This window comes from Lepisosteus oculatus, chromosome 20 (genome assembly GCF_040954835.1).
Source record: "Lepisosteus oculatus isolate fLepOcu1 chromosome 20, fLepOcu1.hap2, whole genome shotgun sequence".
In the NCBI taxonomy this organism is placed as follows: Eukaryota; Metazoa; Chordata; class Actinopteri; order Semionotiformes; family Lepisosteidae; genus Lepisosteus; species Lepisosteus oculatus.
Window position 1 is genome coordinate 12217305 of NC_090715.1, and position 17314 is coordinate 12234618.

Below are 17314 nucleotides of genomic sequence, written 5' to 3' on the forward strand. Positions count from 1 at the left end.
TGGGCTTCACGAGTCATGCTTACTCTACAAAATGCCATGGGGAAATTGCTCATGTGGCACTTCTGATGGACCTGACAAATATTTCCTAAAAAAAAATATGTAACTTCCCTTCAAAAGAAAAACATTATTCTGGTCCGAAAAGCTTATCTGTGACAGACGTGGTAGAAAAGAAAAACAGGGAGTTCACTCTGACTAACAGTCTCGGCTTCTCAACCTGTGGCACCTCCAATCCACTCTTTTGCAACACATGAGTCTAGCCAGCTTATTAATTGCTGTATTGATCACTTTAAGAATCAATTAATTCATGAGTGGATTACAGGGGCCAAAGAGTGAGAAGCACTGGACTATGGGTGAGGGGAGAGTGATGGAGGGGGTTAATCAGGGCTGAGAAAGAGGCACTGAGGTTCCAGCAGGAAAAGAAAGCTGGAGTAAAAGAAGTTCAGAAGCCATGTGGGTGGGCTCACACACAAGAACTCTGAATTTAGAAGTAGGGTGATCTTCAAAACCACTCTGTCTAGACACCCACTAGACATTACTGATTGTACAGTGAAAACAGAAATGAGGTGATATAAGGGGCTTTAAATTCAACTGCACAGATTGGGATCATCACATTGAAGCTCCAGCACTGAAACTTCGGTGGTCAGTGTGGTCCATGACTGGTTTGCTGTGGCATATTCATTTCCAACACTGGGTCCTGAACAGCAGCAAACAGATGAGAGAAGTGCAATTATCATCACAGCTAAGGAATATAAAATGACCTTTATTTCATGTCTTTAAAAAAATATGCACATGTGCATTTTTATGCTTTTTTATGAAAATTATTCCCCCCCTCCCAATTCCCAAGATTTTGTAAAGTATTTGTATGACAAATTTCTCACTAAAATTTGTCTGCTCCTCTTTTATACTTGCATTACTTTTCTTAATATTAATACTGTTGCTGCCCATTAGTACAAGGAAGCACATGTTCACCCATGAAAATCCTTCATGCAAAAGTGCACAACAGATGCATCACGTCCACCCCCTCACACTCTTTCAGAGTGCTTATCCATCAAAAAAAGTCATCTTAAAAAAGCAGTGACTGTAAAATGTTTCTAGTCTTATTTCCTGGCTTTTGCGAAGGCACTGTCTTCCCGTAATTGTCAAATAAAAGTAGGTCAACACAAATGCCTACAGACTTCAAGAGAAGTGGACACAGAGACACATTGTGAACAGCGGCTTCCTCTTTGAAAAATCTGGTTTCCGTCCTGGGAAACCAGAAATCGGCACCTTCCGCGAGCAGCCTGTGACTGGAATGTGCTCCGCTCAGTGCGTCTGGGCAACCCCTGTTCTCGTCGAACCCCAACAGGAATACCACAACCAGCTGAAGTCGCTCGTGCTCCACCTACAGCGTCTGATACAAGACACACACCAAGATGATTAGTGGAGAAAAAAATACAAATTATGAATTGGTTCGCTTGCCTCCCTGCTTTGACTCCTATGTCTGAATGAGGGGGTAGGAGGCTGACAAGCACACACTAGTCTGAGCAATCTATCATAGTTTTCGCTCTGAAACGCCCACTGTGTCTTCAAGCAGAGTTAGCATCTTTGGCACAAGAAGCAGAGGATCCCCTGCTTCAGGCAAGGCTACTCAACACTTGCCGAGGCACAGGGGATTGTGCTGCTGCAGGAGTCACAACCACTACAGCTGCCCTCCAGACAAGAGCTTTTCCTGATCGGCTGTTATGTTCCAAACTCTTCACTCCCATTTTCCCAGTTGGCTAGGCTGTAGAAAACAAACAGAAACAAAAGGGACTGAGGACAGGGGAGAATTACCTGATGCGTCAGTGCTTGGAGGGAGTTGTACTCCATTTTGGCCTTCTCTGTCCTCACCCAAGAAGGCTCATCAGGGATGACGAACGCTATGATCATCTTCAGAGCAATCAGGCAGTGCTGTGATACAGGCGGGGGAGGCAGATTCTTAAATCGACAGAATTATACCCAATGCAAAAAATACCTAAAGTATGATCATCTGATTAAATAATAAGCCTTCCAAATCATGTTTAATAGCAGGTTTAATGCATTTTAAATTGCGTTAAACTGCCATTGCGAAGAGCATTTGAGACTACTTGTAATCTTTTGCCAGCCTCTCAAAAGGGTGATCAGAGATTCAACAAACTACAATATTTTAGACAATATTTTAAACCTATGAGGTACTTCCACAGCCGAGCTCTGTCCCCCTCTTGACGGGTCAGAAGTTGAACCCAGGCTGGATCGGGTCAGTCCTGGAAAAGGAGGGGTCTAAAAACAAGATGGCCCGGATAGCTTCCGGGCAGCACTGTGAAGACTCTTCAAGACCTTGCCTTCCCTTCATGCTGTGGGAGCCCTTCGCTGCTATAAGCACTTTGCCACCACCAGCCAGACAGGCAGAAATAGTGATTCCATGTTCTTTATGCAGTGCCTTGCGTGTTGCTGCTAGAAGTGATGCTGGTGGACCAGTAGGGGGCAGTCTTCTGCCTAGACCAAAAATATTCAAGCCAACGGTGTGGCGAGAGGGGGAACTGTGCTTTAAAATGTGGCATTGCTGTGATGTAACCTTCTACCAGGGTACTCATTCCCATAAAATTACTTTAAGGAACTTGTGGAGCGTTGCTCAAGAAATGGGGTTTGGAAGACAAACTGGACTACATGAAGCCCCCTGCCATGGTTTGGGTTCCAGTCTGTTTTGTGCTGGGTACCCGAGTTTCTTTTTTTCAGGTTCAGCTGGGCTGGTGGCCGTAAAGAGCAATTGGATCCTGGTGCTAGCCATCAAACAGCAGCAGTGTCCGTCTCCTCAGGTCAGCGCCGCTGGAGCAGCCTGATCTCCCTGCCTAACGTCAGTCCAGTCCAGGTAACAGCTCTTCTGAAAGGAGTTCTCTTTGTTATTCAGTTCAGAAAACCATAAACTGAATCTGTGGGCGCTTCCTGACTCGGATCATGCAAGATTGCTGTGAGGGATTTACCATATCACGTGTAATATCCTACACAATGGGTTGGTGCCAAAAAACAGTTTTTTTTTGCCTCTCAAGAAGAAGAGATCAAGCTTTGTCAGCATGTCTTCTTAGAGTGAACGGTAAAAACAAACCACTGTGGAGATCCTACCTCTAGGAATATGGTGACCAGTAGAGCTTTGCCCATACTGATGCCACTTTCCTGGCAGTACCCCTGGACAGGAGTGGACAGGAGGATGAGGCAGCAGTTTGATATCACAGAGACGAAGCCCAGGACCTCGAAGGCTCCCTGAGAAGACAGCAGAAAACAGAAGAATGAAGAAAGGGGGAGGACTGATGGGCCACATAGTCACCATACCTCACTGAGCCAAACCTATGTGACTTTTCACACCTCTGTGAAGGAACAAGCCAAAAGGGTGATTCAGGAAAATTCTGTTAGCAAAAGAGATATTTAATTGCTGAGTTTAACCCAGATCTGGGCTTCTGAAAACTTAATTTGAGTTCACATCGATTAGTAGTCAGCCTAGATCACTGCTACCACTGTATTAAAATCACAGCATAAAAAAGCTGACAGGCAGATGTCCTCTTAAATACACAGTCAAACTATCTAGCTCTGAGCAACAGCAGACAACAGCAGGTCCATGAACTGTATGAGCAGGATGCCATGTTATAAGCATCCTCATAAACATCACTCCCATATGGGGAAAATCTGCCAATTATTATTAGGAAATTCTATCCATCCATTTTCTAACCACTTCATCCAATTTCGGGTACAGGGGAGCCAGAGCCTATCCCAGCAAGCAGCAAGCACAAGGCAAGGGGCAGCCTGGATGGGATACCAGTCACGTACCAGGAACACCTGGAGGAAACCCAAGCAAACACGGGGAGAACATACAAACTCCACACAGATAGCACGCAGGGCCCCAGGGCTCCAGCTCTGTGAGGCAGCAATACTAACTACTGCACCACTACGTTCCCCAGAATTTCATACTGTACATGCACAGCTCATAAAATCACTAGATCCTTTCTATAAAAATACATTATTTCGGATTTGGATCGTACACACTTGTGTTTTTCTGCTGTGAAGCATGCAAATCGGTAATCGCGCTGTCCCACCTGCCAGACTCCAATGCTGGTTACAGGCTCTGCAAAAGGCTTGCGAAACAGCCTGCAGATCTTCAAGGCATCAGTGCGAATCTCAGTGATGTTGTTCAGCAGCAGCAGGATGGCTGTGAGAGGGTAGACGCAGGAGAACAGGCTCAGGTAGCCAAACTGCACGAAGAGCTCGATGTACTCGCCAAACAGCCCCTGCGAGACAGAAGAGGTCTGAGCACTGAGCAGCAGAGCCTGTATCACGCTAGTGAACATATACAGTACTGTTACACATCTGGCAGGTGCAGTGGAGACCCCTGGTGGTTCCAAATGTTATTATATAGCATGTTAGTCAATGTACATGTACTGAAGTCCTTTAATGCTAGTCGTCCTTCAAAGAAATTAGGTACATATGCTTCATGCAGCTGTGTACAATGTCAACATCCTGCACACAGATGGGAGCCAAACTACAATGATGTGGCACCTTGTTGCATGTGCAGCCATTGTCGTCATTGCCGTCCTTCGGATGAGACGTAAAACCGAGGTCCTGACTCTCTGTGGTCATTAAAAATCCCAGGGCGCTTCTCGAAAAGAGTAGGGGTGTAACCCCGGTGTCCTGGCCAAATTTCCCCCCTGGCCTTTACCCCATCATGGCCTCCTAATAATCCCCTTCTATGAATTGGCTACATTACTCTGCTCTCCTCCCCACTGATAGCTGATGTGTGGTGAGCGTTCTGGCGCACTATGGCTGCCGTCGCATCATCCAGGTGGATGCTGCACATTGGTGGTGGTGGAGGGGAGTCCTGACTCTCTGTGGTCATTAAAAATCCCAGGGCGCTTCTCGAAAAGAGTAGGGGTGTAACCCCGGTGTCCTGGCCAAATTTCCCCCCTGGCCTTTACCCCATCATGGCCTCCTAATAATCCCCTTCTATGAATTGGCTACATTACTCTGCTCTCCTCCCCACTGATAGCTGATGTGTGGTGAGCGTTCTGGCGCACTATGGCTGCCGTCGCATCATCCAGGTGGATGCTGCACATTGGTGGTGGTGGAGGGGAGTCCCCATTACCTGTAAAGCGCTTTGAGTGGAGTGTCCAGAAAAGCGCTATATAAGTGTAAGCAATTATTATTATTATTATTATTATTGTCCACTGGCGTGTGTACTCCATGGTCCCAGATTTTACTGCTCCAGAGTACACAGTGGTGTACAGCTGTTTGAACAGGCCAACTGCCTTTATCAGCACCCCATATAACACTACTGTCCAAACCTGCTAATCGTGAGCTGAATCTTTAGCAGTGGCTCCCTGGCTCATAAACCAGGAGTACTGATCTCCAGCACACAAGGTAAACATTCAAATCGTCTTGACAAGTCCCATCCACTAAACACAAGCAGGCTTCCATTTGCAGCAAATCAACAAGGTCTTGGGCTAAGTCTAACCCAAAAGTTTAAAATTTAACATGAAGTCTAAGCAATCTAAGCAACAGTCCAAATAAGTATTATAACCTGAAGAAACACTAATATTGTCCCCAGTCTCACTGTGGCCGTTTCTGATTATTAGAAGAAAGTAAAATTTAATATATGAGTCTCCTATGTTGATTTACCAACTTATCAAAATAAGGCATTAAGCTGTATTACACTTGGGCAAGTTCCTCATTAGGCTGTGCTGTGGTTTGTATGACTAGACAGTTATCTAGTGTTCAGAGATCCAGTGATATTTGTAAATCTAGGAAGGAGTGTCACTGCTACCCCCTATCCTTTCTATTGACTGTGACTCCAAACTTTTGAACTGTTGAAAACCCAAATGAAAGTCATAACTGCTTAATCCGGCCCTATTCTTGTCTTTTGCAAATCTTTAAACTCTGAAAACTACTAAACAAGTAGTTTCATGAAATTAAAAACACTGATATATTACAATAAAGGTTCAATCCAGTCATTGAGAGCTCAGTTACAAAGCCAGAAGACTACAAGCCCCTGCGAACTGGAAATGAGATGTTCTGCTTTGGAAAAGAGAAACCCGTTAGTTGCGCCACTGCTCAGAGTTAGAAATGGAGCCATCTGAGGTGTTGCTCTGGATCACTGTTTTTGTCGGCACAAGATATTTAAAGGCAAATCCTTCTGGCAAGAACAAGTCCTCAGAGCTGGCCAATGAGTACTGTAGCAATAAATCAAAGAATTGAAACTCCTCCCTCTTTTCCGTCAATCCTGAGTGGAGACCAGACTCACGGGAAAGGCGGGCAGGGAGCCCTGCGCTCGCAGGCGGTCCACCAGGGGATCATCCTCACTGAGCTTCTTGCCCTGGCCGGCAAACAGCTTGTCGGTGATGTAGGGCACAAGCACCTCAGTGCACTGGTTTAATATCTGAGAGACGATCAGCAGGGAGGCCAGCCTCTGCATAGATACAAGATGAGAACCGGGCTGATGAGGCAGCAGCGGCTGTAGGCTAAGGAAAACTGAGACGCTGAACACATGTACAAAGGTACATGTAGACAGAGCTTTAAGAGAAAAAGATAAAAGGAATGAATTACGTTTATTTTTAGGTGCTCACTTGTAAAGTATTCATACCAGTGGATAAACAGTTTTAAATGGCATATAATGATGTGTGTAAACATCAAAGCAAGACAGTGTTAAGAACATGTAGTAACTTAAGTGAGATCCCCTCTTGGTCCTGTATATACATGAAAAAATGCCTGTCCAAAGTCCAAGGTGTGAATACCAAGGAGACTAGAGGATGCCCAGAGATGTCCTTTGTAATGTGTGTAAATGAGGAACGACCTGTGTCATTCTTCATTTGTGAAAAAGAAGAACGAGTCACTGTGATCTCGGGAAGCAGTGGGATATACCTTCCGGAGGAGCTGCAGGTCCTGCCTGAAGAAGGCGATGTGGAACAAAACTGCAAAGCAGTTGAAGAAGCTGAACTGGAAAAGAAAAACGAAGACAAGCTGAGCGACTCCGACAGGCACCAGGTGTGGTGCAAAGAGGCAGGAAAAAAATAAAAGGTCGTACCTACCACCAGCACTTTGACAGTATGATGGTTCTGAAATGAAGACTCCACTCTATGATTCTCTAGAGGAAACAAATTGTACATCACTGAACATGACAATGCCGGCGAAGTCAGAGTATTTAAGCCATTTAAACTCATTAAAAATTCATGCAAGTCCATGATATCTCAGGTTCTATGACAGAACTCACATTGCCAGGGGGTTTCAGAAGTCAGTGGCAAAAATGTATTATTTGTTTTGTTCTTCAGCCTGAATTAAAGCTTAGTTGATACTTTATTTAATTGTATTATTTACAATAATTAAATTACCGCCTTTGAAAATACCCTCTTTGAGTTTATATATTCAATATTTCAGTTATACCATATCTGTAGCTAAAAACAATTTAAAAAGCAGTTCATCTGAGTTCCAGAATTGCTGCCTGAACTCAAGGGAGGACAAGTTGCCTTTTTGCTGTTGCTGATACTCCTGTCAGATGAGATTTATGTCCACAGACGTAGATCTGACACCCACAGTCCAGCAGAGGGAGCCAAACACTGCTGGCTGTGTTGTTGTTCAGTGAAGTAACAAGGCATAGACGAGGCTTTAACAGAACTGGTAATACAGGATACTTTGGTGTTGATGGGAAACCAATAGAACAAGTTTATTTCCGCCATTCTATCACAAAAGTTTTACAACCCTTACCCCATTCAGTCAACATCAGTGCCACAGTCCTGTAGATCATGCCCAGTACGTTCACATAGAAAATGTGTGTGATTGAGGGCAGGTAGAGCAGGGGCGATGTGAGAACGGAGCCGTGCTTGCGGTGAAAGTCACTCACAAGAGCTTCGAATTTGTAGAACCCCACCATTCCTGCCACCACCAGCAGCAGGAAGGAGCACACGACCGGGACCGACCCCAGCCAGATCCGCAGCTTGCGCCTCCAGCTGGGGTAATAGGGCTCCAGGCGCCCCGTCACTGGGTTGTGTCCCAGGGTGCCCCAGTAACTGGGGCGTGGCTCGCTGAAATGGGTGGTAAGGTACAGCGTCCCCCATCGGTGAGCCAGTCCAGAGCCCCGGCGCTTCCAGTACTCCATGACCACGGTGGACCACAGCATGTTGAAAACCGCCAGCAGGATGTAGCCGTTCATGGACTCCCAGGGTAAAAGAAACAGGACTAGTCCAATGACCGCAGGGGGCAGCAGGCAGAGTATGTAAAAATCAAGGAAGCTGAAATAAAACGCCACCGGCCCACCAAAATAAGACTGGATGGAATCTGTGCAGAGAAAGAACAGTGGCACACTGAGAGCTGAGGATGACTAGGCACTGGTGCATTGAGGCCGAAGAAGATCAATCAGCAGCGATAGCACACAGACAGTTGTTTAATTAGCATATCTGACTTGACTCCTACAGGCTTCCCAGCAAGCTGCATAAGAAGGAGTGGATATTTCAATACTTCAGTACTTGGTTTTTAATTGTCTGATAAGAGGAGCTCAGAGCAGCATGGTGGCACAGTGATTGGCGTTGCTGCCTCACAGCCCTGGGTTCAAGGGTTCAATTCCCTAGGTTGCTGTCTGTGTGGAGTTTGTACGTTTTCCTCATGTTCTTGTGGGTTTCCTCCCACAGTGCAAAGACATACTGGTAGATTAACTGGCCCAGGGCACATGTGTATCTGTGTGTGCGCTGTGATGTACTAGTGTCCCATCCAGGAGTGGGCCCTGTCTTGCGCCTGTTGCTTGCTGGGACAGGGTCTGGCTCCCCCGCAACCCCCAAGTGCTTAAAGAAGGGGTGGATGGAGAGATGAGCTCGATTTAAAAAATGCTAAAAATGTGCTGCGTGGCATGTCTGACAATCGATCAGCAAGGACTGGCGGTGCCCATACCCAGTGGCTGGCCCCAGTACCGGCTGTTGGAGTACCAGGCCTTCGCCAAGGCATCCAGCTTCTGCTTCTCGTGAAGTGGGTACATTTGCTTTATGACTCCTATTTTCTCCAGCTTCTGAACTGCAGAAGAAAACATAAATCAGTCTCAAAAGGTCTTCCCAGTGCAGAACAGCCCAATAACATTCATGTTGTTTTATGGGGATCTCCTTGTGGTGTGCACCACCATGACTCAGAGACTATACGGTGCATTTGTTAGACCTCATGTAAAATATTTTGTGCATGGTTTTTGTCATCACATTACGAAAAGAAAATTCAACACCAAACCTTGTACATAGTGATCTGTGAACAGTTAATGGATTGTTAATTGTTTGTGGAGTGAGCAGTGCTGCAGGATGGGCTCTTGTCAGTCTGCCTTGTGGTGCGGGACTATTTACACTTCTGAAAAGCCCTCTTACCTGCTGTGCTTGATGGTCTATAAAATAGTCAGTCACTGTATGTATTTGCATGGATGTGTTTTACTGTGCCAGAGCTTAATGAAGGTACCAATTCTTTAAAGACTACTTCACATTAGAGTGGCAGTACTAGTGTTCTTGGCTCTCAGTGACACAGCGCCCCCTGTGGCCTCCTGGGTGCCTGCAGGCATGTGGTCCTGTCAGTGAGTGACATCTCTCATCCCATCGGCGCTGCTCCTCTGGACATGGCTATGCAGCCTGGGCTATGTTAAAAGATCCTGTGTGCGGTCAAGGGGTGCATAGCTGAGAGCCAACACAAAAAAAACACACGACTGTCTACGCCAAGTCAGGGGGTATAATTCTGCACTGACAGAAATAAGCTCCTAGCAGAGCAGCTGTAGCTCATACAGTCACAGCAGTCGAGACTGTATGAGAGACCAGGCAGCTGGCACCGGAACATTAGGTGAAACTATGCTCCAGGCACCTCAGATCCATTAGTGAACTGAAATGGACTACCCCATTCTCTCTTTTCTAAGAAGTCAAACATGAATGGCAAAAAACATCCCAAATTCCCAAACAGAGACTCTCATCTTGCATCACAGAGGCTCCCATTCCATTTGTTTTGGGATTTTTTTTAAATAAAGCGGCACTTACATATTGTTTGTCTGGGACGCAAAGTTCCTTTCTTAACCGGAACACCTGGTATGGAATCGGCCTGAGGTGCTTTGACCGAATTCAGCTCATACTTAACGATGTACTGCTTTTCTGCCAGGGTCAGGAACTCTTCCACGTCATCTACGGTGACAGAAAAGAGCTGAATCCACCCATCCGAGGGAACAAGCCGTCTTCCAGGAGGGGTTGTACATTAGTACGGTACCTCAGCTAAACACAAGTCTTAGAGCAGATATTATTGCCTCTTGGCTTAATAAACAGCAGTAAGTGGCACAGAATGAATGAATTATACTTACATGCTCGAGGTCAACAAAAACTAGTTTTCTAGGTGTGTTGTGGTATGTTACCTCCACCTCAAATTTGAACCAATGTCACACCAATCACACACTCCATCAAGTGCTAAATTCACTCTATCGTGACCAGTCCCTTCCTTTGAGGAGTTTACTTGGTTCTAGGAGATCTGTGGGTGGACGTCATCTTTACAGTCTTATTTAATAATAAATTAAATAAGTTTCCAGTGACCACACGGGCCAGAGTTTTCTAGAATTGGGCATCTGGAGGTGTGTCTGCATCGGCAGTGAAAATATGGGGTCTGACGATAAAACTGCAAATGTAAATGGCATATCGCTGGTTTCGTTTCGTGATCTGCAAATTCATTTCAAATTTAAAACAAAGTATTGTCCACAATTGTTTCTTTGTAGACCATAAAACAGTCCTGGTCCCGGAGTTTCCCAGCCCGCCCAGGGAAATTACAACCCCTAATGGCTCATGATCCGGTAGCCAGGTTAATTTTGACCCAGTCAGTCAGCAATTGATTGAATTGAACAGTTAAGAGCTGAGATACAGTGAGATCTGACCACCTTGTGGCTCTCTATCACCAGAAGTAAGCATCACTGCCTTCGACTAAATGACATGTGGGAACAGAGGCAAGGACCCCCAGATAAGTTCCCCCTCTGCTCCCACCTGTACATGCTATTGATTTTCAGAGAACACCCCCCTGCTGTTGTGAATGACCATCAGTGCCCAGTCTCTCACCTGCACTCATGAAGTTAGCTCTGTCCTTGTAGGAGAAGATCATCATGCTGCCATCATTGTAGCGCTTGGCCAGGCCCAGATACTCCGCCGCCTGGAGCAGCGTACAGCGAGGGGCTGAGACCAGGATCATGTCTCCATCATCATCCTCGCCAGGGTGAGCCAGCAGCTGAGCTCCTTAAAAAGGGGATGGAGCCAGGAATTAAAACTACCAAACCAAGGGTGTTGGAAAGCATAAACTTTTTACAGCTTAACAGTTTTATTTAAACAATACGTGAGATAGATGCATTCTCCGTGGATTTTGAAGTGTGACTCAAAGACCGAAATGGTAGAAATGGTAGAAATATGACATGCATAACATAAGAAATATGAAAAATAAAAAAGATACAGGATATCTGTACATAATTACAAGAGGAACACAATTATGACATGGAAACTGAGCAAAATGTCAGACAAAACACCTTAGTATTATGAATAATTTCCAATGCGTTCATTAAGCACAGGTTCAGACTGTGTACAGTAATTGATATGTACACCATGGGTGGCTCTTGCACACAGAGCCCAGTCCTGATTCGCCAAAGGAAACGTCAGCCTCTCTCACCTCCGTCCTTTGCGTGAGACTCAATCTTGGAGATGATCCATTGTTTGGTGGCAGGTTGGACATTCTCTGCCAACTCTATGACCACCAAAGGCTGAACGGTAGCCGAATCGCAGCACCGGCAGGTCACTGGAGTCCAGGAGCTCATAGTCAGCGGTCAGCTCCTGCGGAGAATTGAGGAAACACACAGTAAGGCCCTGGAATTCAGCATATCTCCGTTCCCAGTTCAGTAACCATAAAACTAAAGAGAATGTGTTTTGAAAGCATAAGTCTTGACATACACTATAAATTAATAAGTAGGGAATTCAAGTCTATAATTTTATTAGAAGTGCAGTATATTATTGCAGACATTAGTAGTTGCACTAGAATTAGCATTTTGACTTGGAGAGTTTGCATGTTGTATTACAGTTAATATAAGTTACTGAATATAAACCATTTGGTACTGATTGACTAGGAAGCACATATAAAGCCTACTCCAAAGTGAGCGAGTTTTGAATACAGATGATAAAGCCGTGTTACAAAACCAAGCACAAAGTGGAGAAGGCAGAGAGGTACATGCAGGGCCTAACACAGACACTCCAGCAGGTACAGAATCAGTAAGCTTTGAAATACTACAATGAATTGGACATTTCCACTGTATCAGTTCAAACTGAATTATACCATAGAACTGGGAGCTCGTGACATGAGAGTGTAATCTCAGAGTGGAGGTTTGTTTTTATCATTGTTTATTATACTGTTAATGAAAGTAAAACTTTTTTTTTTCCCAAAGGAAGGGTAACATTACTCAAGCTGTCGATTCAAGTTTACGCTTTTTACTCACAACCACTCAGACTCACACCCGTAAAATCCACAAAGTCAGTGGAACTCACACCACGGGTGTGTTCTTCTGTATCCCCCGCCCAGTGGGAGAACAAGCCCAGCCAGTCGTCTCTGAAAAGAACTGCAGCTTTCACCCGGGGCTGTGAGTAGGCACCAGAGTATTTCAGAATAAAGAGCAGTGTGGCTGGGTCACATAAGATATTTTAGTCGGGTAACGTAGCTTATTTTCACAGAGTACTTGATCAATACACGGTCGCTACTGGTCTCTTTCAGAAAAACACCAGATTCAACTCGTTTACACATTTTGGCGCATAGTCATTAAAGGCAAACAATGTTTGGGTACAGAATTTAAATCAAGAGATTTTGTATTAAAACATTACAATGTATCAGTAAAACCACATGGAAACAGTAACACTGTTCTTGAATCAATAAAGAAAAGAGACACCACATGCAATTCCTGGGCCTAACAATGTCTTGCTATGACAGGGGGAGAGAACTGATCCTTTCTAGTCTTGAACAGAGAAGACTAAAAGAGGATTTGAGTATTCAAATTTGAAAATCAGGGGAGGCCTTTCAGACCATCTTACTCATTTAGGTTTCTGGGATTGTATTATTACAAGTATCTCGCTGAGGATTTTTAGGGTATCTCCTTCAACAGCATGGCTAGGCAACTTGCCCTAGACCCCCACAACTCTTTGTGTAAACAAGTAATTCCTGTCTTTAATCCTAAATGCACACAGCGGAATTGAAAGTACAGGTATATTGACACTGGCCAATGAAAACAAGATTACAACTAGTTTCTCACTCAGCAGTCTTATGAATTCCGAACACAAAAGACCAATTCGTCCCACCAACCAAGTTACTGGTATCAAGGATGTTCCAGAGTGGCAGTTTTTGGTACAGAACACACTCAGGGCTTTCACAAGAACTCACAGAAGCACACTGCTTACAAAGGGTATCCCTGGTTATGAACTATTCCTGCTGAAAAGGGCTAGTGATCCACTGTGAGGTGACTGTGGAGGAAGCATCAGCTACTTCGTGTCTCTTTCACCAATTTGCATAGATTCAAACACAAGATTGTGTTTTGGAAGAGGCAAAACAGCAAAAAAAGACTTCTAGCAGACACGTCCACAGCAAATAAGAATCAACGAGAGAAACTGCACACTCCAGAAATACTCAGACCGTCCAAAGGTAAAACCAAGATGTCAATAATACAGGTCAAGAAACTGCTCAATTCTTTGTTTTCTATTAAGTGTCAAAATATGTATATATTTACAGAAATGTAAGTAAAGAATAGGTTAGCTGTTGCCTGCAGCTTGAGACAATTCCACAGAAATGTGACTAAAAATGTCAGTTTAACTTCTTCAATCAAGCCTTTTTTTAAGCTTCTGAAAGGGAAACTCACATGTTGAGTTGTGTGTTGCTCTCTATTGCTGCCAACACAGTCCTGACCACAGAACTTGTGAGTGCCAGTGGCTCTTCTTCACACTGCTGGTAAGTTCATCCCATCATTTTTCAGTAGGGAACACTTCCAAACTCAGGGCTTTGTTAGCTGCTGCCTTAATGATTCGGAGTTTCATTTCAGCCAAGCCTGCAACTACTGAAAGGAACTATTCATTAAATTAATGTTAATCTACAAATCAGATCTTTCACAGTGTTCTCAAGACTGAAACCTAAGCTACTGATAAATAAACAAGGCAACGACTTAAAACAGCTGTTCTTGAAGTGAAAACCAAGAAGGAGTAATTATGCAAATTGTTCAGTCAACTAAGGGTTTGCTCAAACTAGAAAAGGGCAGTATTTCAATTAATCAACATAAACACACTGAATAATGAACCTTTACCCACTATGACATAATACAGAAGAATGGAATGATGTTGCTCTGTTACAAATGCACCTATTAGTTTTATATTAGTCTGTGCAGCAAAACAGAGGAAAATAGTCTCAAACCTTGTATACAGTAGTACCTGTGCACAAGAAACAGGAAAAACTTAAAAGAATTACTATCAATTAAAGAATTACTATCACTCTGCTTTGTGACCTACAATTTTGTATCCCTGACACTGCACTCCACCCACTGATCACTCGAGCACATGATGATTAATGATAGAATTAGCAAATTCCTCCAAATCTTAAATAAATGTGTACCTGTACCGTAAGTTATACAACCTTTTCCACAATTATTTAAACTTTTATAATGTACCACTTATATACGGGGATTCTGTACATAATATGTTCTGTTGCTAAATAAAAATGTTTTTAAAACCAGTGTCCCCTAATGAGTGAGTTGTTGGCCACATCCACTCTGATCAGTCCAGGTAGCTAGTGATTCAATGTTTCCTTTTACCTCCTAAATGGAGATACGTCCTTTGTGCAAATGTATTATTAGCCTGAATACTATTGAACTGCAGTGATAGTATGCAATACATTTTGCAATACTTTCAATATATATATTGGTTAGTCACCCAAAACCCTTTACATGTTTCTCATGGTAACTTACAGAATTGCTTAGTGTGAGAACTGTCATCCTGAACACACGAACAAACTATTTTATTTTGCTGCTCCTGGATTTGTACTGAGTATGAAAGGAGAAATGCACTGTGCTGGAATTTTAGGGAGGAGCATCCGAACAAAAACACTGTCAAGCCGGTTTCCCCTGCTTTCCCTGAATCCTGTTAAACACAGCGCAGGAAAGGAAGTTGCTGAGGAACCCGAGTGAGAGAAAGGCCGTGAGAGAACATGATTATTACCTGTTAGAGGAAGAGTTGGAGGTCCTAGGGCCGCTGGCCTCTGTATTTCTGCCTGTATTCTCCAGCACGAAAGAGGAAAGTTTGAATATAACCGGTGCAGCCCCACTCCACTGCCTTCAACAAGTCAGTGTGCTCTCCAGCAGCAAAGAATGCGGACACAGCCCTACTCCTGCCCTGCCCATCCGTCAACCTGGGCGTTTCTCTGTGCTTCTGGGTCCTAAATCACAGTTACTTTCACTTTTCACCAGATTCCTCCTGCACGGTTTCTCAGTCTGTTCACAAGACACCTCCTGCACGGTTTCTCAGTCTGTTCACCAGACACCTCCTGCACTGTTTCTCAGTCTGTTCACGAGACACCTCCTGCACTGTTTCTCAGTCTGTTCACCAGATTCCTCCTGCACTGTTTCTCAGTCTGTTCACCAGATTCCTCCTGCAGTTTCTCAGTCTGTTCACCAGATTCCTCCTGCAGTTTCTCAGTCTGTTCACCAGATTCCTCCTGCAGTTTCTCAGTCTGTTCACAAGACACCTCCTGCACTGTTTCTCAGTCTGTTCACAAGACACCTCCTGCACTGTTTCTCAGTCTGTTCACCAGATTCCTCCTGCACTCCTTCTCACTGTAAACGTCGTTCACCTAAAAATACTGCAGGGCATTTAGAGGCGATCTGAACAGTTATCTGTAAAATGCAAAATCGTATCCATCCGTCAGTGTTATCTTAATGTTTTTCATGCATTCCAAAACTTGTAATTTGTTAACAGGAGACATTTTAGGACCTCTTCGTGCTTACCTCCTACAAACGGGCATCACACTGGCAGTCTGCTGCTGCGCGATGGCAGCGCTGCCACCTAGGTGCTAAATGGTAACACAGGCTGATAAAGGCTCGCACCCTGGTCCACCTCACCCCACATTCATGACGATGCATGCCGCAGCTTTACAGTGTTACTGGGCGGTGTCAGCTGGTCCGGAGGGAGAGGGTTGCTGTTATCTTCAGATCGCAGATACACAGCCGTGCTGCACCATGCGTGGACACCGCTGTCCTCGAAGCAAACTCACTCGGATTAGCATGCAACTAAAAATGATGATGCGCTTCGACTCACAGCAACCATGACAGCGACTGTCCCAGTATGCCTTCCAAGAAGCACTGCTCCCTTCCATGGCCCTTTTATGACGTCGCTTCCCCCATCCCGGCCGCTGCTGTTTGTTTTTTTGTGTTGCAGCCGAAACCTCGATGCTCGATGAAGTTTCACGACATCTGCAGCGCTCTGCTCAGTAAACACCCGCACACCCGCCACGGGCACTTCCTGACTCCGCCCTCGCAGCTCCCACTTCCTGGGGTTGGCAGCACGCGCGCCAGATCACTCGACCGAAAGGAGTTGTACGTTTTGAAGCCGCTGCGCTTTTATGTAGTGTGCATGGACAGTGAACTTCAGTGAAATCAAGGCACGTTCCGTTTTGAAATCTGATTCATAAAATTGTGCACTATTTTAACAAAAATAACAGATGCAATAAACATTCAACATGTACTGAAGATACTCTATGTTCCTTGGCCTGACTCAGGGCCAGTGAAATACCCTAGGGTAAACTTGAGCTCTCCTGTCCCAGTGTCAATAACAGAGCTCTTGGGATCCCTTTATGTTTAAGGGTTCATCGTAGGACCCTGAACTACAGTCTGCCTAATCAGTACTCAGGGCTTGAACTTTGGGGCAGACCTTGATTTGCAGTGTTGTGGGATGTATTTAGGTAGACCAAGGTCAGTCATGATCAGTGACAATTGAACGATTGCTTAAAGTCCCCAATGCAATTGCTCATTCCTGTAGTACTACTGTATGTGCACTTACTACAGTATGTGTTCTGTACTGATCGCATATCCACGTGTCACACAACATGTTCAACGTTTATAAACATTTGTAAACAAAATGTTGGCATCTGTTAACATTTACACAAATGTTAGGCTGGTGGCATAAAAAATCATTATTACTAAAGCAGTTTAAGGTTAAGGTCAGTAGTAGAATAAACAAGAGGTTCCATGAGGCACTTTGTCCATCCAACATTGAATGAGACTGTCCAGCTGTAGGTCAGA

General features: G+C 44.6%; 1 protein-coding gene across 5 annotated transcripts; it reads right to left on the minus strand.

Moving 5' to 3' along the window:
- Nucleotides 1–821: 821 nt before the first annotated feature.
- Nucleotides 822–17301, minus strand: ano10b (anoctamin 10b). Of its 5 annotated transcripts, none has more exons than XM_015368235.2 (14): nucleotides 16022–17301; nucleotides 15237–15910; nucleotides 11671–11831; nucleotides 11073–11246; nucleotides 10020–10160; nucleotides 8914–9033; nucleotides 7738–8307; nucleotides 7065–7120; nucleotides 6898–6972; nucleotides 6281–6445; nucleotides 4083–4274; nucleotides 3118–3255; nucleotides 1813–1929; nucleotides 822–1390 (listed from the first exon to the last, which is right to left on the minus strand). In XM_015368235.2, the coding sequence occupies exons 3-14, from the start codon at nucleotides 11813–11815 to the stop codon at nucleotides 1382–1384; spliced, it is 1902 nt and encodes a 633-aa protein (XP_015223721.2). In that variant the 5' UTR covers nucleotides 11816–11831; nucleotides 15237–15910; nucleotides 16022–17301; the 3' UTR covers nucleotides 822–1381. The 5 variants fall into 5 exon arrangements, with proteins under 5 accessions (XP_015223721.2, XP_015223722.2, XP_015223724.2 ...); XM_015368236.2 differs by adding an exon at nucleotides 13892–14086 and having other exon boundaries at nucleotides 15237–17301; XM_015368238.2 differs by lacking the exon at nucleotides 15237–15910 and having other exon boundaries at nucleotides 16332–17301.
- Between the last annotated feature and the right edge of the window lie 13 nt (nucleotides 17302–17314).

Excerpts from the sequence above, each read along its gene's own strand:
- ano10b (XM_015368238.2), bottom strand. The coding sequence starts at position 11,815 with ATGAGCTCCTGGACTCCAGTGACCTGCCGGTGCTGCGATTCGGCTACC. Across the intron at positions 9,034-10,019 it reads GCGTCCCAGACAAACAATAT|TTCAGAAGCTGGAGAAAATA; the intron begins GTAAGTGCCGCT and ends TTTCTTCTGCAG. Across the intron at positions 7,121-7,737 it reads ACTGATGTTGACTGAATGGG|AGAATCATAGAGTGGAGTCT; the intron begins GTAAGGGTTGTA and ends TGTTTCCTCTAG.